The sequence below is a fragment of the Haemaphysalis longicornis genome, unplaced genomic scaffold (genome assembly GCF_048455015.1).
Source record: "Haemaphysalis longicornis isolate Haplotype H1 unplaced genomic scaffold, Haemaphysalis longicornis Haplotype H1 scaffold_10, whole genome shotgun sequence".
Classification (NCBI taxonomy): domain Eukaryota; kingdom Metazoa; phylum Arthropoda; class Arachnida; order Ixodida; family Ixodidae; genus Haemaphysalis; species Haemaphysalis longicornis.
In genome coordinates, this window is record NW_027526204.1 from 30,428,307 (window position 1) to 30,450,558 (window position 22,252).

At 49.5% G+C, this 22,252-nt stretch overlaps 2 protein-coding genes across 2 annotated transcripts in view; both read right to left on the bottom strand.

The window, feature by feature from the left end:
• Positions 1-220: 220 nt before the first annotated feature.
• Positions 221-1,900, bottom strand: LOC144158338 (uncharacterized). Its single transcript, XM_077689158.1, has one exon. It carries the CDS (start codon positions 1,844-1,846, stop codon positions 332-334), a length of 1,515 nt encoding a protein of 504 aa, XP_077545284.1. The 5' UTR covers positions 1,847-1,900; the 3' UTR covers positions 221-331.
• Positions 1,901-13,874: 11,974 nt separating this feature from the next.
• LOC144159772 (uncharacterized) overlaps positions 13,875-22,252 on the bottom strand; it is a 60,324-nt gene continuing 51,946 nt past the window's right edge. The window contains exon 9 of the mRNA XM_077691463.1: positions 13,875-20,996. Within this exon, the coding sequence (XP_077547589.1) occupies positions 20,204-20,996 (793 nt within the window). The 3' untranslated portion in view covers positions 13,875-20,203. The remainder of the gene's footprint in view (positions 20,997-22,252) is intronic.

A 22,252-nucleotide genomic window follows, 5' to 3' on the forward strand; every position in this document is an offset into this window, starting at 1 on the left:
CTCGCGTTGGCTTCTCTTGACTTACCCAGCTGGGAACCGCGATGACGATGACAATGATCAAATACTCTCTTTTCGCTCCGTTTTTTAACAATTTTTGTGCTTGCGCATTCTGTACATCGCTGCAGTCCACACCAATATCTGTCGCAGCATACGCGTCCTGTTGCCTGTAGGCACGCGTACTTGGGCATCCTGGACATCCCGCCCGGCCTTTACTCACTTCATGCCGATGGCGATGGCGATGGCGATTGTGGCTGTACCCTTTGCAGCGGGTCGCCGCGTCTCACACGGCGGAGCCAAAAAAGAAAAAAAGAAAGAAAACACAGTTTCCACATTATGTGCGGCGCAGAGCACCGTGAGACCACCAGTGTTCCAGGCGCCTCTTTGTCACCTCTACTACCTCCCCACGCTCTGTCTCGGTTTTCTCTTCGGCGAAGCCAAGCGCGACATGAACGGCTGTGGTGCGGGCGGCGGGGAGGATGTCTGGGCAGTTGACAACCACGTGCGCAATAGTCTCTTCGGCGCCTCCGCAGAGGGCGCAAGTCGTCGACAGGCCCGTCGTGAAGCGCGCCCGCCATACTCGAGTGCGCAACACCCCGCCCCTCGCCTCCGCAAGCAGGCCGCTGCCCCTGGAGTTGTCAAACAGTGTCTCCCGGCGAATGTCCTCCTTGTGGGTGCAGTACACCTCCAGAGACGGCTTCGCTGACGCCAGCCCCCGCCACTCTGCCTTCTCGGACCGCTGCACCTGGGCCCGGACCACCTCCCTCGACGGGTTCACCGTGACGAGTGTCGCCGCTGGCAGTCCGAAGCGGTCCCGAAGTGCTCTGGTCCTCTTCGTCCACCTCGTTGGCTGGCTGGCGTAGATGGTGTGCAGGAGTGTCTGACGAGCCACGTTTGTGACAGGCAAGCGAAGCAACCTGTTCTCGTAGCTCGCCTTCACCACTGCTTCCCTCGCTGCGAATGTGGACCACCCCATGTCCCCCTGCACCGCCTCCGTCGTACACTGCCCATGGGTGCCCAGTGCCAGTCGCCCCACCCATCGCTGGCACCGTTCCAGGAACTCGCGGGTGCCCGAGGACAGACAGAGCACGGCGTTCCCGTATGTGATGCCCGGCACGGCGACCAACTTCCATAGTGCCCTGGTCACCTCGTACCTGTTGAACGACCACAGGGACTGGCGGACCAGCATGCCCTTACTACGGGATGCCCTTGCCTTGAGCTCGCTCTCATGCTCGGCGAGGTAGCAACTGGTCCCAGTGGTCAGCCTCACGCCCAGGTACTTCGCCGTTTGGACCAGGTGGATCGTGGCTCCCTGCAGGCGCCAGGTGGGGGCTGTCTGCTGTGCCCCCACACCCCAAGCCATCACGACACACTTGGCTGGGTTAAAGACAAGGTGGCGCTCGGTCATGCCCATGGCACAGGTGTCCAGCAGCTGTTGCAGTTCCTGCGGGGAGCCAGCAAGGACCGCAAAATCGTCCGCGTACACGAGCGCCGGAATGTTCACCACCACTGTCTGGCCACCCTCCTTATGTTCCAGCCTGAAGCCCTGGCCGGATCCCTCGAGGCGTCCTAGCACCCCCCCAACATACAGCATGAAGAGGAGAGGCGACAGAGGACAGCCCTGTCTCAGCCCCTGCGTAACCTCAACCGGTGCTGCCGTGTGACCCTCCCAGACCACCTGCGCTGTTACATTTGCGTAGATGGCTCGAAGCAGGTCCACGTCCTTCTCCTCCAGGCCGTACCTATCCAGGATGGTCCACAGGAGCTCCCGGTCCACACTGTCATAGGCCTTGCTGATGTCGAGGAGAGCGACATAGAGGGGAAGGTTGGTGCGCTGCGCGATCTCCATGCACTGGGTGAGCACATATAGGCAGTCATCAATGCGCCGGCCTGCCCGGAAACCCATCTGCAGCTCTCCCAGCAGGCCCTTCCTCTCTGCCCACCCCTGCAGTCGCTCCCGCACCACCTGCATCGCCATCCTGTACAGCACGGGGGTCACCGCAATGGGCCTGTAATTCATTGGGTCCGTCTTGTCCCCAGCCCCCTTGTACAGTGGCCTTAACAGACTCCTTGACCATTCCTCAGGGATGGCAGCCTTCTCCAGAGTCTCAGTCAGGAACCTGCCCACTTGTCTGCACATTAGGGGGCCCAAAACCTTCACCAAGCCCATTGGGACACCGTCACCGCCAGGTGCCGTTCCAGGGCTCACCTTCTTCACTGCCCGTTCCAGCTCCCTCTCTGTGGGAGGAAGACGGAGTGCCGCTTCACACTGGGACGGCTCCTTGCCGCTGCAGTGGATCCACAGATCCGTGCACCCACTCTGCTGCTCCGGGGGGCCCCTGACTGCTTGCAGTGACTGTAGCCAATTGTTCCACACTGGCAAGCAGTCCTTCCCCTCTACCGTGTTGCCCTCTGGTGCCCGCAGAGATGTGCCCGTTGCCGTCCGTGTGTCCCTCTTAATTTTCTGCCAGAAACGCTTAGGCGCCTGACGGCCCGCCGCCTTGAGCTCCTCCATGAACTGCTTGTTGGCCCCTCTGATGCTGGTCTGCACCAGCGCTGCTGCTGAGCGTTTGCAGTCCAGGAAAGTCTCCCATGCTCTGCGAGTAGCCTCAGGGTCCCCAGCCTTGTTCAGGTGTCGATGGAGGCGGCTGGCCTCCTTTCTCTGCTGTATTGCAGCAGCCACCTCGGCATTCCACCACGCCTTTGGGCAGTGTGACCGTGCTCTCAAAGGCACCTGCCTGCTCATCTCATCCCGCATCACCCCCATCATTCCTGCGTACGTGGAAATCTCTTCCGCCCTCATTTCCAGTCGATCCGCCACTTTCTGGAGCTGCCGTTCATTGAGTCGTGTCTGCCGGTGCCCCTGACGTCTTGAGTGATTGCTGTGCCCCCGGAATGTCAGCACGATACGGTTGTGGTCACTTCCCAGATTCCCCTTCCCGTCCTCGTGAATGATCATTGCGTCCAGCACCGCATAAAGGCCTTCGGACATCAAACAGTAGTCAATGCACGACTGTAGATCACGTACAGCCCATGTCACCCTGCCTGTGCATTTGCCTGTGAGGTTGCCTATCACTAGGCCCTCGTCTTCCGCCAACCCCAACAGCAAGTTGCCACTGGCATCAGGGCGGTCACCAAGGTCCTCTATGTGGGCATTGAAGTCTCCCACTAAGAGGATCTCATGCTCCTCTCGCAGGCTCTGGATGTCCTTTCGTAGACATGCACTCATTTCCACGTTGTGATCCCTCGAGTTGCCTGTCCACCAGTATACCACTGCCAAGGCAACGGGTTTCCCAGCAATGGACCCCCTCAACCACATGTGCTCCCGGCATGTGGTGAGTGTTCTAGTCCATCGCTGGGGTTCTGTCCATAGGCATCCTAGGCCACCCCCACGGCGTTCCGAGCAGGCCCTGTTACACCCCTCCCACCCCAAGCCTGGCTCACTCGGAGGGGCTTCCTCCTCACGTAAGTGGGTCTCAATCACTGCAAATACTGCGATGTGTTCATCTCGCATTTGCTTGGTGAGTTCCCCCCACTTCTGTTCACTCCTGGCGCCATGCAGGTTGAGGACAGCCACCATCGTCTCCTGTGCCTGCTTTCGACGGGGCCTCCTGTGTCTGCGGGGACGCTCTCTCCAAGCCCATCTGCAGCTAGCCTCTTCCCCCGCCGCTGGTAGCCAGGGTGCACTGTCCCCAGCCCCCGTTGAAGGGCCATGGTGCCCTAGATCTGCGTGCCCAGTTTTCTGAGGATTTGACCAAGCTGGCGGACCAGTTGGACCTCGTTGGGCTCCCTGCTGCCGAGCCCCGACCTGCTGCTCCTCCTGCCACCAGCGGTCGCTTTCGCTGGTCTGGGACTTTTGACGACAGCAGGTGGACGGTGCCCTAAAAAAGAGCTGAACCTCCTGCTCAGCCTTACACCAAACACATCCGCTGACGTCTTTGAGTAGCGAACTCCCTCCAGGCTTGCTTCCCCAGCCGGGCGAGATGGCCACACCATTTCCACCATCGGGCCAGCCTCCCGACACATGTTCCGGGCAGTGTCATTCCAGCGCTGGCACTTGCTGCGTACACTGTCACCGTTGCATGTCACCTCCGGAACCGCACAGATAAGGAAATGGCTGCGTGGGTACTGCACGGTCCACGCTCCCAGGCACGCCTTCAGGTGCTGCAGTTCCTCGGCCATGTCGGCTCCCCGAAGTAACTCCGTGAGGCCAGCATGGATCACTACCAGCCTTCGTCTGTCTTGCTCTGCAGCCAGCTTTCCCTGCACCGCGTCAGCCACTTCTCTGATTGTTGCCTTAGCGTGCGTCCAGAAGTTGACTCCGCGGTCCACCCCCTCTTGGCAAAGTATGGCCGACTTCAGTCTGTAGGCATTGGCGTCTCCAAACACCCAGACCTCCCGTCCCGCGACTACGCTTGGCTGGCTGTTGTCACTGCTGTTCTCAGGCACTTGTGCACGAACCTGCTGGCTTGAGCTCAACTGCCTCAGGGTCTGGGTCCCTGCCTGGCTAGTCACCCTGCCGCCCGCCACACCACTGTCCCGGCCTCTCTTCTTCCCTCGCCTGCCCCTAGCGCCTGTGCTTCCCACCTCATCACTGACCGGTGGTCGACCGTGATCCGTCTCCAGCTGCTGAGGTGTACCAGCACCATTCTCGTGGTGTGGCTCTAGCTCACCATGCAACCCTGCTTGGGTGCTAGCCTCCACCTCAGTCAGGTGGAGACTAGTGGAGACAATCATGGACCCTTGAGGCCCATTTCCTTCGTGAGCATTGGGGGCCAGACCATCTGGGTCAGTTGTGGCCACTGCATCATCCCTGCCCTCTGTAACTCCGGACAAGCCCGCCGCCTGCACCTCCGCGTCTTTTGTTCCCGAACGTTGCTCTTGCAGCTGTCGCACCTGCGCTTCCAAGGCCTCCCTTCGCTGAGCCTCACTCAGCAGCTGTAGTCGGGCTTCCTCTAACTTGCCTTCAAGTTCGCTTTGAGTTGCTGCGAGCTTTGCTTCTAGCTGCTGAAAGCACAACGACCATCTCTCGTCCGCCGCCTCTGCATCCGCCGCCGTCTTCTCTGCCAGCGCCCGCAGCCTCACGCATATGGCGCAGTCGTAGTTTTGCGCCTCACTGGCCTCTTTCATGGAGCCGAAACGAGTCGTTTTCAGGTCGACCCAGGATCCGCAATCCGTGCAGGCCAACCAATCCTCGTCCCCGTCAGCGACATCCAGTGCCGCATCCTTCTGTCCACGACGTTTGCTCATTCTCAGGGGATATCGGTCCCTAATTACAAACGCTAAAAAAACCACCGTTCACCACCACGAATAAATGCCACGATTAACACCACCTCAAATAAACCGCTGCGAGCCGCTTGCACGCCGGCGCCGCCCCGCCATCGTCCCCGCCATGCCCCGCGCGTTGCCGTCAGGGTGACCAACCGTCCCGGATTCTGCGGGACTGTCCCGTCCCGAGTCCCGTGCCGTCCCTGTCGGGACCCGGACCGTCCAGTTAGAAATTTTTATGTGATCCAACGCACGCTCAACAAGGCGCGTCGCGCTACGGAAAATAAACTTAGCTTGAACTTGCCTCGGAAGAGCTGCAGGTAAAGCTGAACTTCCGCGTGGAGTGCGAGGACTTTTACGAGTACATTCTTCAGCAAGAGCAGCATGCATTCAGCTAACGTGCCACTTCAAGAGGTCGCAACAACAAGGAAACAATGGCTTTGTCTGGAAGATCCCTTTCACCCTCCCCCTCCCGACTCTCTTGGTAACAGTAGTGACCGCAGCTGCCGTGGAGTGCTCCCCTGATTTGCAGCTTTTGTATCTTGTCTAAATTAAATTTTCATTCGCCTTTTCAATTTCGTCATATTTACATATTGCACAGCCACCACTCCATGCGTTAAAGGGACACTGAAGTGATATGTAAACATTGCGGGATTACTTGCGTAAATTGTAGTCCGGAGTCCCCAGGCCATACGACCACTCTGGGCGCGTTTACGCGATTTTATTTAGTAGAAAAATTAATTCGAAAATGCTGTCCTCCTCTCTTTACACTCGCCCATTTTCTGCGGCGGTTTCGTGTGACGTCGCGAGGAGCCGAGCTCGCAATTGGCTGCGCTACTGCACGGCTCCCCGGCCTTCAGACAGAGTCAGTCGGCCCAGCGTTTCGTCCGCCGGCCGCCGACGGGTCGTCGCAATTCGTTCGCTCAGTTGAAACGAAGCCAGGACACGTTTGTGAATGGAAGAATGGGCCTTTCTTTACTTGGGTAGTTTGTACGCTGTATCTAGCTCCAAGTCAAGGTCGCTTCACACAAGCGCGCTGCACAAGCGCACATGCGTCGCTTCGCTGACTGGTACGCCAGAGTCAGCGAAGTCAATATAGGTACAAAGGAAATAAAATCACCTGATATTTTTACCGTACAGCGTAAAAATAGGGTGCGGGAAGCACTTTTTTGCGCTGGGCGAACAAGCACAGCGGGCAGCAGCACGACTAAGCATCTGCAAACGCTTTTCCGTCTACGAAACGCAATTGCTAGACGTGAGCTATTGTGGAAACTCGGGGTACGCTTACTGCACGAGCGCAATACAACAAATAGTCACCTAAGCTGCTTGAAATGCCAAAACTAAATAAAAGTGTAAACTTGTTGTACAATATATACCTTATATTAGCAAGGTCGGCGGAGCCTGTACCGTAGCCCAGTGGTCTATGGCGCTAGGTATGTTGCCGCAAGTGTTTTGCAAGTCACGAGTTCGAGTCCCCGCGGGTACATAGTTTTTTTTTTTGTAAGTTAATTTTTTCGTTTTCTGCCGATGTTTTCTACATTGAGTTCACCTTTTTTTGGGCCGCAACGTTCATGGCTCCACGAACTAGTTCACAGAACGCGCGCAGACTGGCACTGGCGCGCTAGCGAGTTCTCGTTGGCGTGCTGTTGCCATAAGCACTGACTGCTTGCGGGCAGTGGGCACAGGCCAGAATGAACAGACCCTTGGCCTGGTGCGAACACGCTTTTTACGGTACAGGCATGAGTGAGGCAAGCTCCAAATATGGGGGAAAAGCGCATGACATTTGGGCGTCTGCGGGTACGCGGAGGGCGTCCATGCACTGCGTAGGCCTCGGCTAGTGAATGCTACGATTCCAAGCCGTCCTGGGAGGCTTATCCTTATGCATTTTTACAGCTGACAACATGGCAGAAGCGCGGTACGATGATTACTGAGTTATTGAGAATGCCAATCCAGCAACGCCACCAGTTGTGTTTTACAGAACCGAAACCGAAACCGAAACTTGTTTGGTTGCACACCCTGGGCATCGTCCAATCACGGTGCCCGCTCCTCTCAACGTCACAGCTTTAGTTGGTGCGGCCGCCGCAAACCGCGCATGGTAGTTTTTCTTCTTTCGCGCTTTGTAAAATAATTACCGATTTGTCAACCGGATGAACGATGAAAAGTGTGCTAATTTGAGCCAGTCTACGCAGTGCAAGCAAAAACGGGAGCTTGACAAATTCACTTCAGTGTCACTTTAAGCTTCTTCGTTCGCAACCTTGCTAAAGTAGCTTTGCTACCTCCACACCCACTAACTATAGTTCATCTCACAAGCTAGCTGCAGCACTGTGGACGCAACATTGTTATCAATAGTGCGCCCACTGAGGGCGCCTAATCCGCCGCGAAGGGGGTCCTGAAAGGACACTCCCTTCTCCCCTCTCAACAAGTGGCACCGCACAGCCCCGGCGCCTTTCGTCGCTTCCTTCGCGGTGAGTTAGGCGCCCTGAGGGGGACAACAATGTCGCCTCCAGAGTGCTGCAGCTAGCTTGTGAGATGAACTATAGGTCTGTAATTTCATGCACAGCACCGAATCACACCCTCAGGCCTCAGGACCTCATATTTATTTAGTGCTGTTTCTACGGGTTCCGTTCTCTCTTGGCTGAACCATCCGACTTTGATCATGTGGGTGCGTGATACGTCGTAGCCGCACGATTGACGCCGATTTTTGTCCGTGTTGTCATTAAAGACCACGATTCCTGATTTCTCTCGGCTAAAAGATAGCCCTAGGTACGCCTGTCACCTTCGATTTCTGTACCGCACACACCTATCCCGCGCAATTAGTCTTCGATCACGTTCCCAACACGCTTCCGCCTTGGGTTAGAAAAATCTTGAATTGTTTCCCGTACTGTTTCCCGCAAAATCTTGAAAAATCTGTCATGTATGTTCCCCCTCCTAAGCTACTTACATCTCATGCTTACGAACACCATGGTGACAGCCCCCTTTACAAAAAATAAAAAAAATAAAGACGTGTTGGGTTTTGTGGAGTCTCTGCCTACTTTTCGCCGCTTGAGCGCGCTTTGTGCTATCCGTATTCACGCCATTACATCCAGCCTTCATGATAAGATATATGTAGCCCCTAGACAAATTATTGCATTACTGCACAACCGCACGAACTGTCCAGTCGGTCCAGTCGAGCTCCTTCCCTAAGTACGCCTGAGCCGCATCACGGGACCAGCCAAACGAAAATGGAGAGTTTGCTGCTGCGCGCTTTCATCGTGGCCGTCTGCGGCGTGTCAGCGGTCCGTGCGTCCGGCATGGACACCGGAGACGCGCTGGCCCTGATACTGGGCATCGTGATCACCATTTTCGGCACCTGCGCCTGCCTGGGCATCTACGCCAGGAAACGGAACGGCCTGTGAGCAACGCCCACCTCGCCACCACTCAAGACAGCGATGGTCGCGCACGCACCACCGGCGATGACATCGCGCGCGGATTTCTCTCTCCAACCGGGTTAAGCAACGACGCACCCACGGCCGCCGAACTCCCCCACCCATGCGCACGTGCGCTGTTTGTTTTTTGCACAGTTTGGTGATTACTCGTGCACGTGCGCTGTTTTTGCACACAAGTTCGGCGACCGTTACCTTCTTCAAGCTGCAGTTGGTTGTTACGCAATGATATTTTTGTCGGCTGTACATGTCGAGCTAGTCTTTATATCTATTTAGCGACGAAGCAATAAATGTCGCTTGGGTCTCCGTACTGTTTCCCGCACCCTTTTCTTGTTATAGCATTGGATATTCACAGCTGGTGTGAGCACTATTTCGCGGTGTGAAAGCTTTACGCGGGCACAGATTAACAGGAGTAACCGATGACCTGAGCGCCAATATCGCAACGCGAGGCGTTGCTACTGTTACTTGCGACCGCGCTGATAGCAGGAGTGTGTTCAGCACTCGACGTATCTGCAACGATGATTCACGCTACAACCTGGCCACGCTTGGTGATCTGGCGTGTTTATTCTGCGTCGGGGAGGTCCTGTTTGAAATCCTAAACGCGTTTCTTGTGCACCATTTGAAGCATTATTATTTTTAAGTTCGTCCTGTGTCTGCTCAAAGTCTGAATCAATTTGTAATTTTTCGCGGGAGCCCCGACCAATCGAGACGCGTTTCTGTGGCACTTTTTAGCATTCTCTAGAATGCGATTATGCTGGCCTCTCTCATTCCTAGGCTGTTTCCACAAATCTCGTCCACTCCCTTTAGCGAAGAAAAGGTGATAACCGCAGCCTTTTAATTTTTGTTATCCCAGTTTGGACGACATTTCCGTGTTTAGCCTCTTGGCTTTCGCCAGGCTTGATAGCACTATTCGGTCGTAAGTGTAAAGCAAATTATGCAGTAAACCCTAGTTATAAGTTAAGACCTTAGGACAGAAAACTTGCTTTGTTTTAAGCAAAACCTCGTTAAAAGTAGAGATAACATTTCGAATAAAGCGGTTTTCGTTATGATGAGGGTTTAGAGTAAATATTGTAGGCACTGTCAATGTGGGCCACTTTAGTAAGCGCCGCCTGTTGACCATTGTTTTTCTTTTACGGGCTTTTCATGTCGTAGGTGCACAGTAGTTTTGTGGTGTGCTCCACAGTGGGAGCTACAGAATAATTCAGACTGCCACAGCCTCCCTAACACGTGAGAAAATTTTGTGCACAGGGTGGTTTTTGCTTTTTGTACCAACTACTGCTGCCAGAGTCAAACTAAGACAAGTAGGTCTGCGTAATATTTATTCCCACATACACAAAAAGTTTGATGTTGTGCATGGGGCTGTGCAACCTAACTTTGTTGAGTTAAAGTTTTGCATTGCCACATCTTACATCGAGTACTTGACAGTACCACGAGTTAGTTTCCTCAGTTGTTCAACTCTCTTGGGCTTAAATTTGTGTAACAACTCTGCAAGAGCCAAATGTTCACGAATCCAATTCCAGACGGCTTGGTCGCATTTTTCCGGATCCGTGGGAGCCAGGTGCCCCGCACCGCACGATGCCCCACACAAAATTTTACTTATGTCCAGGTCTGGGCCCCGCAATGGTCACTCTAGCTGTGCTATTATGTGTTAACAAGACGTATATTTGCAAGTATTTGCAAGGCTGGATAAGCTGGGAGGCATTGAGGTAACCACCAGCGGTAACCACCAGTTTATTTATTTAAAATTCTTTACAGGCCCTTTTACAGGGCATTGAGTTAGGGGGTAATTGGTGAAGATTACACAAAATTAATTCATGCGTTGCAAAGCATAGCAGCACAATGAATTGCGACGAGGTTTGCAATATATGTTGAAGTTAGCAGACGATAACAAGAAAAAAAGAAGAGGCGATTGCATAGTGCACACACGACAAAGTGAACCGAATAAAATCATAGTATATGAAGGCGACATCAACCAAAGATAGCTGGCTTTACCAACCCGACACGCACCAATGAGGGTTTATAATTTGCACAAAACACAATACAAAAAGCACCAGAAAAAACGCAGAACCTATGCCCATGCGAAGAAAACATTTCGAGTATGCAACATTTATAATCGGGCACAAAATACGACACTGAAAAAAAGAAAAAAAGATAAGAAAGCACGTGCTGTGCAACAGACATGACTGGTTCTGTGGTCTTCAAGTACGTTTTTGGAGGTACACAGGGGGGATGCAGGGCATGGCAGGAAAAAAAAAGAAAAAAAAAAAAAATGTGCAGAACAGTGGCAAGACCTTATTGCGAAAAGAGAGTAAGCAGCAACTGACGGAAAGAATTATTGTCTGGAACAGACGCAATGTTATCTGGAAGACCATTCCACAAATGTATGGCGCGAGGAAGAGCGGATGAGTTGTTCGCATCAGTTGCCCCGTATAATTGCGTGAAAGTGAGATGATTATGCAACCTACGTGAACTAATGGAAGGATCATCAAGGTGAAGTGGAAAGGGTCTGTTGCTGTACACGTATTTGTGAAAGAGGCAAAGAAGGGAAATGTCGCGACGAGTGCTCAGGGGTTGAAGAGAAAGGTTGTGTTTATTTTGTGTTATGTTGCTGTGATAGTCATGATTGTGTGAAATGAAACGGGCCGCCCTATTCTGAATCGCTTCAAGCATGTTAATTAATTAAGTAGTTGTAATAAGGGTACCAGACAGGAGTGGCAAATTAAAGCTGAGGGCGGACAAAGGTTTGATAGGCTAGTTGACGGACGTGAGCGGGACAGCTATCTAAATTACGGTGTAGATATCCTAAAGACTTGGAAGCTTTCGCGCTAATGGTGGTGATGTGGCGAGACCAGGAGAGATGGGGTGTAAAATGGACTCCAAGGCACTTATAGAAAGATGCCTGTGACAGTGCGGAATTATTGATAGTGTAGCGGAAGGTGTAAACGTTTTGCTTGCGCGTAAAGGACATTTTACATTTTTCCGTGTTCAAGCACATTAACCATTTGTTACACCAGTCATTAATGTGGTGAAGGTCGCTTTGTAGAGTTAAGTGGTCGTCAGGGGATGATATAGAACGATGTATTATGCAATCATCTGCGAAAATTCGCATGCAGGATGATATGTTATTTGGTAGATCATTTATATAGATTAAGAACAATAGGGGGCCGAGGACGCACCCTTGTGGTACGCCAGAGGTAACCTCTTTCTACCAGCAGTATAGCGCTAATCGTCTGTGTATTCCTATTTAAGATGCCCATGGTGGCAGGGTGAAGGCGACATGAGCCTCGGTAGATGAGAAAGATCTAGTATTCCCATTATTTACAAGTTGGCCATCAGAGAGTCCGCATGCTCGGTTTGTCGTCTTTGCTGTGACACTATGTCGCTGGTGGTGAGGTTTTCTTGAGACAAGCCACCTGTCATGCTGAAAGTAGAAGCACTGGAAAAGGTCCATTGCCAGCAAAAGGCAGAATAATGGTGTGGCAGATTTCTTTGCATATTTCTGCTGCAACGTTTCTAAAGGTTGAAGTATTGTAGTCTGAGCCCCTCAAACATTTGCTGAGACGCTTCAGCTAGTACTGAAATTTCTAACATTACTATCATCATAGCTGCAAAAAACGAAAAAGAAGCATAATTTTTGGATGTGCGACATGATTGCATATGTTTATCTTACCGGGCTCTCCAGATGCAAGGTTGCTGATTTCCAGCTGGTCGATTCATCGCTGAAGATGACTTGTTGCAACTGGCCTGATGCCCACTTTTTATGGCACTCGACAAACTCTAGTTGTTTTTGACACTGGCTCCTGTAAGAAGCGGCTTCCCGGCAGCTACAAAACACGAGTCATTTCTTTCTTCGAGATGTCTTTTTTGAATGGTAGGCTGGTTCGCATAAGCACTAGCTCATCAGCAATCTTTTTTTGAAAATGGGACAAAAGACTGGACACACAGATGGGCCTTGATTGCTTGCCACTGATTTATTTTTTGAGCGTACAAGCAATTTTATATACTCTAAATATGAGGGAAAAATCCTGGGAAGGTACGGAATACAAACAACCAATAGCAGTGAAAGCCTGAATTGTAGCCAGCATTGTTTAGGTCGCCCTCATGCGGGTATTCTGGTGAAAAGGGCAAGCTCGTGATGTAGTAGCTGCGGGTCTTGAGTGAGGCAGACTGCGTTGAGTGAAGATGCAGCAAGGCTTTACATAGGTCAAGACGAGATAGTAGTGAATAATTGAGCCATTGCCGAGGGTTCTGTTACTACTGTTATGAGGACTGAGGAAAGGTTTCTGTCAGTCCTTTCATGTACTTGGCAGCGAAATCCTACCAAAAATTCCGATTTGTACGCCAATATAGTTCCACTTACGAGGCACTGGGGACACATTGTTTTTTTTTTTTTTGATATGTTGTTACTCGCTGACACGACTTTGATGGGCTCACGTGGCAGCCTCTGACAGACCGGTACTGACTACTGCGACTTTCACACACCACAATAGTGAAACTCAAGTCTTCAATCGTGGGTCGGATTTATACACCTGTTTGCACCACGACCTTCAAGCTGGTGCACCAGTCAAGATTTCCTATCGCAACATCAACACCCCATGGTGGTTAAAGACTTGCCTTAGGGACACATACGCATTTCTGGCGTCGTTATTCTGGCCCGGAACACTTTACTTACGGATGCTGCCGTAAACAGATCTCGTCGACCAGCGAGCGTAGATTTTCTCTATGTATCCTCTCTAGCCTTCACGATACGGTGATCTAAGGGGCCTCTATGCTGCATCGTTCACTGCTTGCAGCAACACAATTTCTGATTTGAACGAAGTGAATGCGCATTTGATGCCCTTAGATTGTCTGACCGCCTTTTGTTAGATGCCACTGCTTGCTTTACCTTTCGTTAAAAGCGTGGTTGCGGTAGCAAACACCCCTGTGACCGACAGGCGTCAAACTCCCAGTGGTGCACCCAAACACCGTGCTTATCAGCGCAAGAGCCATCAGGACAGCGTGAAAGCTTTCTAATAGCATATGGTGTGGTTGTACTTCCTCAATATAAAAATATCTTCCCAGTTTGTTTAGAAAAAGATGGGTGCATGTTAATTCGGCTGCAGAACTATGGCACTGTCTTACATTTCTTGGCGTTTTTTTTCCTTTCTGCAAAAAAAATAACTCCAAAATGGCAAAGCAGACACCCAATGAAGGTGGGCTTTTTAATTAGGAAACACAAAAAAGCACAGAGTCTGAACAAGGCATCTGCCTATGCATGATATTTTTACAAATCAAAGATGAACAAACAAAGTGAACAAAGATGAACATTTTATTGAAAACACCCAACCCTAGAGTTCTATTGAAGCTGTTCACGTGGAAGTTTTTCTACAATTCTGTCACAGAAACAACAGACTGCTTTAGAAACTAAGGAACAGTGAAGCAGACCACAACGGCACGTTTTTTTTTATTTTTAAAGTGCTCTCTATTTCTGTATTGCGAACCAATTGACACGACAGCATTCTTTATTGATTGTTTACATATACGTACAGCTAATTTTTTTGGTGAAAGCTTGTATTATGAGCAGTTGAGTGTCAAAAAAAGAAAAGAAAAAAAGAAAGAGCTCTGTAAGGCATGGGCATGTTATTATTCTGTTATACATTTACAAACTTGCGTATTGCTCTTTTGAAGCTCAAGCGATACATCTGTGATTGGTGGTCCCTGTTCCCTACACGAACAAACAGTGGCCAGTCGAAAAGGGACCAAACAGCGAGAGAGACAATCACACTTAACTTGAACGAAAAAAAGAAGCTTGACGTTTATTTATAAGGCTCGGGCAACGACTACGGCAGTGACCGATGTGCTGTGGTTCCCGTCGACCTAACAGGCGATTTGCAAAACACTGGACACCGTTCGAATTATTCGCTCACGTTCAGTTCTGGGTATGTAATTTAAACTGTCGGCCCTATATTCCCTTGCTGGCAATAAAAACTGGCGGCTTCGAAATAAGAATTAAATAAAACAAATCATGCGGGGCACTTCTGCGTACATGCAGTTTGTGGGTAGAGCCCTTTCGCCGGATAGGGAAGGCTCCTCGCCGTTGTTTTATCTCGGCAGTACAGCCAACGCATGATCTTGAGTGAAGCCTTTTATTCGACGGAAATGTTATTTGACACGTAGGAGGACGTCTCAGGGCTGGACAAATGCTAGTTTCGAGATGAGAGAGAGATGAGAGTCTTTGGCACGGTAGTTAAAGTCACTTGGATGTGCAAACTCACAAGTGCAATCCAAGCGAACACTATCGGACACTGTTATAAATATATTGTGCAAACATTAACGAAAACAAATGACTTTAGGAAATACGTTCAAGGAGGTGTGTGGTTTGACTTGATCCGCAAGAACCCCATTAACATGTTTCCGGTTCATACGATTCCCAGTTGCTGCACTTTCAATTGTGGACACTTAAAAATGCCCCACAGTACGTTTCTCGCCGTATAGAATGTTTCTTCCTCGCGTTTTTTGAAAAACGCATCAACAAGGTTCTACTGTGCAACCTGCATATAAGCAGACGAGGATGTTAAGTGACAAGTCAGGTGCTATATTCCAACAACTTTTTTTCTGATAATTTGCTTGTTTTTAAATACAGCCACAGATGTGTAGACCATGCGAGGCTACCGGATCCAAAGATCCGAGCAGCTTCAGTCACTCTACAAGCGGCGGCCTTATGATCATCATCATCAACCGGCTATTGAAGCCCGCTGCAGGACAGACATCTCTCACCTTCAAACATACTGAGTGGCGCAAATACACAACACACAAGAAAGAAGACACGGACAGGCGCTACACTTCCAACGGTTTAATAGCAACGACCGCAACATACATTTATACACACATCCTGACATGCGCAATAGAGGTGCCCACAACGTCAGGATGTGCGTATAAATGTACGCTGCGGCCGTTGCTATTAAACTGTTGCAAGTGTAGCACCTGTCCGTGTCTTCTTTCTTGTGTATTTGCGCCACTCAGTATGTTTGTAGACCTCAACCAATACGCCCCGCAACACGTTCTCTTGATCTCTCACCTTGTAAGCTGTCACAGTCGCACTGCACCAGTCTCCTTGGAAAGCGAACGAAGCTTTCTGGCTCAATCTGAGGGTTTTGCAATTATAGCCAAAGGCTAGCACCCATCCTGCCAATTTCACGTATCTGTCTCGGTAGAGTTCATGAATCGCAGTAGTGTCACAAGAGGACATGGAGGACAACAACCACAATTTATCCGGCCATGAGAACAGTTTAGTCTCACAGAAGTTATCGCGGTGAAACAGTACAGCGGATGGTCGGAGTAACCGCAGAAAAATTTATCACATACTGACTCCAGAGCAATACATTTGCAAACAAACACTGAATCGACATTTGAAAACCGCAACAGTGCAGCAAGTATTACCTTGCAGACTAGAGAAAACAAAAGTGCAGTCGTGGAATGGAAACCCATTGACCAGCAGGAGGATCAGGTGCAAACCGTGTCACACAGCTTTCCTTACGTGCAATTTACACTCCCGCAGAGAAGTCTCTGCCACCACTCCAAAGAACGAGGTGAGGCAGCCAGCACTCTGACTGGGAAAATACCTTTGGCAGCTTTTGGGCTCTCAAGCTTCTCTACTATGGCACGCAGGGTACTTCTAATGGTGGGACTGAGCGAGCGAAAGAAATTTGGTCGGGAAATGCGCCAAAGGTGGTGCGACTGGGTGATTTTAACTTTGCGGATATTTTCTGAAGTGACCCACCTGTGGCCCGTTCATCTGAAGGCACACGGTTCATTAGCCTTTGCGAGGATCTCAACCTAACCAAACTGGTAACAAAACCTACACACGCTACACCTAGTTCTTCCAATGTGCCTGAACTAGGTAATCCTCGCCACTACCCCCGACACCATTTCACCTGTGACCTACCTAAGTGGTCTAAGTGACCACTGTATACAACAATTTACTTTTAGTATCAAATTGCCTCGTAAAGAGCAAACCACAAAGACAATAAGAGATTATACAGGTGGTGATTTTGCTGCCATCAATGTAGAACTTGAAGCGTTTACAGATTCTTTCACCCGCAGTTTCGAAAATCTCACAGTTGAAGAAAACTGGAATGCATTCAAAATCAAAGCATTATAACTGATCGACAAATTCATTCCCGCCCGTACCATACACTGTAATTTCAAGTCTCCGTGGTTTACGTCTAACCTAAACAGGCTCTGCAACAAGAAAAAGTGCCTGTAACGACGCGCTGGCTCTGTTGGCAGATAAGGCAGACAGATGGTCCGCTTATAATATGATTGATTGATTGTGGGGTTTAACGCGCCGACGCAACGCAGGCGATGAGGCGCGCCGTAGTGGAGGGCTCCGGATTAATTTAGACCACCTGGGGATCTTTAACGTGCGCCGAAATCTCGTACACACGGGCATTTTTGCTTTTCGCCTCTATTAGAAAAGCGGCCGCCGCGGCCGGGAATCGAACCCGCGACCTCGTGCTCAGCAGCGCAACGCCTTAGCCACTGAGCCACCGCGGCGGGTCGCTTATAATATGGCTGCTTTTGATTATAAATGGGCACTTTAAAAGAGCGAATCGAAGTTTTTTGCAACCACCTTGCCGTCTTTGCTTCAAACTAACCCGCGTAAATTCTGGAATTTCATTAACGGCTAAAAAAAAAAAAAAAAAACCCTACTCAACCTCTGCGACGAACAAGGCAGTGCTATACCTTCTAACCAGTGTTTCAAAGTGTTACAGGATGCATTTACTCTCTCATTTGGTAATAATCCCTGTACCGTCCAGCCTAGCACTTACGATGTGTCTTTGCCGCCAATGGATTTCATTATTATTGACTGGGTAGGAATTGAGTCGCTCATTAATAATATGAAGACTTCACCACCTGGAACTGATGAAATTCCCGCTCAATTTTTAAAGGCCACTGTAACGTATTCTTCTATAATCTTGTCTTATATCTTCGAACACTCCTCGCAATGCTCTACCCTCCCCAGTGATTGGAAGGCGGGAAAGGTGGTGCCAGGGCCCAAGCAAGGTAACACTTCTGACCCCTTGAACTACAGAACTATTTCACGAATTAGTATATCCTGAAAAATTCGAGAACCCATATTGTATTCTCATCTCAGCACTTTCCTTGAATTAAAAAACTTCTCTAATACTCTTAAGCACTACTCTTGCAAAACGCAGCTACTACTTTTCACTAACGATCTTTACTCCACCTTTGATCAGACTTCTGTAACTGACTGCATCTTCCCCGACTTCTGTAAAGCATTTGACTCCGTGTCACACCACCATCTTCTTTACAAACTGAGCAAGCTTAACCTAGACTACAGCCTACGGATAGAAGCTTTTCTAACAAATCGAACGCAGTATGTCACCGCCAATAACTGCAATTCACGCATGCGCCATGTAACATCTCGGGTTCCCCAGGGATCTGGCTTGGATCCCTTGCTTTTCCTTGTTTATATTAATGACCTTGCTGACCAAGTTTCCTCTTCAATTTGACTTTTCGTGGATGACTGCGTAATCTATCGTAAAATAACCAACCCCATAGACTATTCTTTACTACAGTCTGACCTGAATAACGTATCCGCGTGGTGCAATAACTGGCTCACGAACATTAACCCAAACAAGTGCGAATATATGAGGGTTTCTAACACTACTAATCGCCATAACCTGCCTGAATACTTTCTTAACTCAACAGAATTAGACACCGTTGTGTCCTACAAATACCTTGGTGTTCACGTAAGTAACGATTTATCATGGCATAAGCATACTGTTTACATCACTAACAACGCAAACTGAACGTTTGGCTTCATCTGTCGAAATTTTCCGCGAGCTCCAGTTTCCTTAAAACTGCTTCTATAGAAGACTCTTGTTAGAAGTAAGCTCGAGTATGCTTCCGCGATTTCGGACCCTCACCAGCTATCTCTTTCTTTTCTAATTGAATCGATCCAGAACCGCTCAGCTCGTTTTACTGTTTCTAACTAGTACTCCCGCACTGCCAGCGCATCCACTATTAAATCTAACCTTGGGCTTTTCAACCTATCAATCAGAAGAAAAGTATCTCTCATCTGCCTCTTCCACAAAATCTACATCCCCAATTCTGATATTAAACACGACCTTGCCTCACCACCTCCTTATATTTCTGCACGTATTGATCACAGATTTAAAGTTAGCAAGCCAAGCACTCGAACAAACGTGCACTTCAATTCGTTCTTACCAAGGACAGCCACCGACTGGAACCACCTTCCCGCCTCCATCGCCAGCAGCCAAACTCATTATCGTTGAAGACGGCCATATTAAGCTATGTATAAACTTCACCCACTCCTCTCCGTAACACCCTTCGAGGCATGGAGAGTATTGTAATATTGTATTGAGTAATGAATGAATGAATGAATAAATAAACACACAAACAAATAAATATGTGAAATCTCAACGAAATTCACATATTGTGAGTGAGATTTTGCAATACCCTGCTTGCCCACTGCTGTGTGGTGGTACATGACCACAAGGGAACAACAGCATGTGCCAAGGGCATAAGCTTCTTGAGAAACAACGTGGGGGAAAAGCCAAATTTTGCTGCCGCTTGGGGGTATAAGAATACACATTCTTGAAATATGCTCTCTTTTCCTTTTATGCGCTCACCCGATAAGTACGCCCCCAGTAGCATTTTAAAGCGAAAGCATGCTTAGTTGCACCGATGTCGTCCTGTCAAAAGACTCAAAAATTTCCTCGCAGACCGGTTGATTGAATGAAATGCTCTGACAAGATCTTTGGACACAGAGCACGTGCGTGAAGGCGGGCTTCTAACTCAAAACAGTTGCCTGGAAAATGCAAAAAAAAACAAACGGTTCTAGATAAGACAATACTCGCGCATCGATCATAGAGGAGGACACTACAGTGTACCTTTATCTCATCAACCTGATATCAGTATACATTTAGATCGTTCGTAGATGCATTCACTTAAGGCGCGAAAAATCCTCTCGTGGGTTCATTCTTTGCTCGCAGTTTGGTCTTTCGAAGGCTTCACTCTCAATCGGATGCACTTTCAGCAAAGTTTGGACGCACTTTTAGTCAACGTTTTGATGCACTTTTGACACATTTTTGACGTGGGAAGGCCGCGTCAGTTACAACCCCTTGAACTGCTTTTACTTTGCCATCTCTCACCGTGCGAACCCCATGCCAGCTATGAGCTGCCAACGTCGTCCTAACCCTTTCCTGCCCCGAATTAGCGGGTAGCTTGGCGCACACCCTTCAGGGTATTGAACAGGCATTGTGCAATCCTTCGTAAGTAATAAACACCCCTTCTAGGGCAAAATTGCTTTCACAAATAACCTGCCATGGTTTGCCAAGGTCGCTCTCTGAGCAACGCTTTTCTGACATACTACTACTTCAACAGGCGGGGTTAAAGTTAAACCAGGACGACACACCTACTTTTGCTCTGCGTCGCAGGCATTAACTGCCCTGTACCAGCCAAATGGGGCTGTAAATACAACGCAAACACTACAACTTGCAAACTTGCCTCCTTTCGTGTTTCACGAGGTACCACTTCCGAGCAAATCCCTTGTGGCACACGGGGCAAGTGTACGGCCGTTCGCCGGTATGCGACCTCGTGTGGTTGACGAGCTCCGCTTTACGAATGAAACCCTTCTGACAAACATCGCAGGTGTGCGGTTTCTCGTCACTGTGCAACTTCTCGTGGTACACCAGGTCCGTACTGTGGGCAAACGCTTTCTGACAGAGGCGGCAAACGTGCGGCTTCTCACCAGAGTGCAGTTTTTCGTGCGCGACCAGGTTGCCTCTGTGGGTAAAGCTTTTCAAGCAGACACCACACATGAAGGGCTTCTCACCAGAGTGCACTTTTTCGTGCGCAACCAGGTGGCCTCTCTGGGTAAAGCTTTTCAAGCAGACGCCACACACGAAGGGCCTCTCGCCAGAGTGCAGTTTTTTGTGCCTGGCGAAGTTTCTGCGATCGGTGAAGCTCTTCCGGCATGTGCTACACACGTAGGGCTTGTCGCTCGAGTGAGACCTTTCGTGTCTGGCTAGGTGGCACTGCTGAGTGAAGCTTTTCTGGCAGACGCCGCACGTGTAGGGCTTCTCGCCGCAGTGTGCTCTCATGTGGGTCTCGAGGCTACGCTTCAGCTGGTAGGCCTTGTTGCAGAGGGGGCAGATGAAGTGCGTGCTGCCACCCGCACCCACCCTCACGTGAGCAGTCTGGCAGTTGCGGCGTTGGCAGGACAGGCAGGAGTATAGCTTCCCTCCAAACTGGATTCCGTAGCTGCCGTTGGAAGAGCTCCTAAGTGGACAGAAAACGAGGCAACAATATTAAAGGGACCCTGCAAGAAAACAATGTGAGAAGCTGGTTTTCTCGCTAGTACAAGTATGGTGTTCATGTGGACACGCCGACAGTCCTCATAGCAGATAAGGAGAGGGTGTCTACAAAGATCCCAGTTTTCCCGGAGTAGTATTAAATTCTGAAGTTTCGTGAGCGAGTGAACATTTACAAAAGGACAAACACTACCTGATGCACAAAACACGGCAAAAGCAGTATGTGCTGTAATTGATAGTCACAACGGCACAAACACAAGCCCACCAACATCATCCATGAAACCCAACACAAAGGAATACATGTACACAAAACTCTTAACAAGGGAGTTGCAGAAAAAGTGCATTCAATCGCCAAATTGCATTCACTGCCGCCACCCCGCTATACACAAGAAGCCCGGTTTGTATTAGTCGTACCATAAAGTTACCACTCCTGTACAGTCATCGTTTTGAAAGTAAGCTTATATCTCAAAGAAAAAAAAAAAAAAAGACCCAATTCACTACGAAGTACAAAATAAAAACCACTGCAGGTGCAAGTAGAAATTTACAGGTGTAGTGTTGATTTAGCCTCTTGGAATCTCGCCAAAACCATGAGGGGATCATGTTATTCTGATTCGTCAAAACACGCTTTCTGTAGAAGCAAGCGTACATTGATGTAGCTCCATAAAAAAAATTTTAATTTTGTTGATTCTGAACAGCCAAACACAAAAAATCTGGCGGTTGTTTTCCATGCTAGTGCCAGTAGCGAAGGCAGCCGTGGTGGTGCCAGTGTGGGCTGCAAAAGCGATCGATGAATGTGGGATCATCACACTCGATGGAGCAAGTAACGGGACAACTTACTCGCAAATCAAAATTTACATTTCCATTCCGACAATTTAAACTGAAGGTAAATGCTGAAGTTGGCAACACGATACCCCAGCCATACTGTTAATCAGAACGCATCTGCTAGGTCATTCCAAGCTTTCTGCTCCACCTCTTAAACTTCCCACTTTGCCCATGCTCGTCTCTGAAAGGGATTTGAATGAAGAGAGCAAGCTTGTGCTGATGTATATAAGACTCGGCATACAAGAAAACTCTAGTTACTGTAAAAAGCGGTTGCTGCCGTTAACAGGGGCCTCCCCATAGCAATACAGCTCTCATGAGACTCATTACGATGGAACAACATGAGTGCTTAATAAAAACTTCAGTTTCATTAAAAAGCGGAAAAACATGCACTAAAAAAGTGCC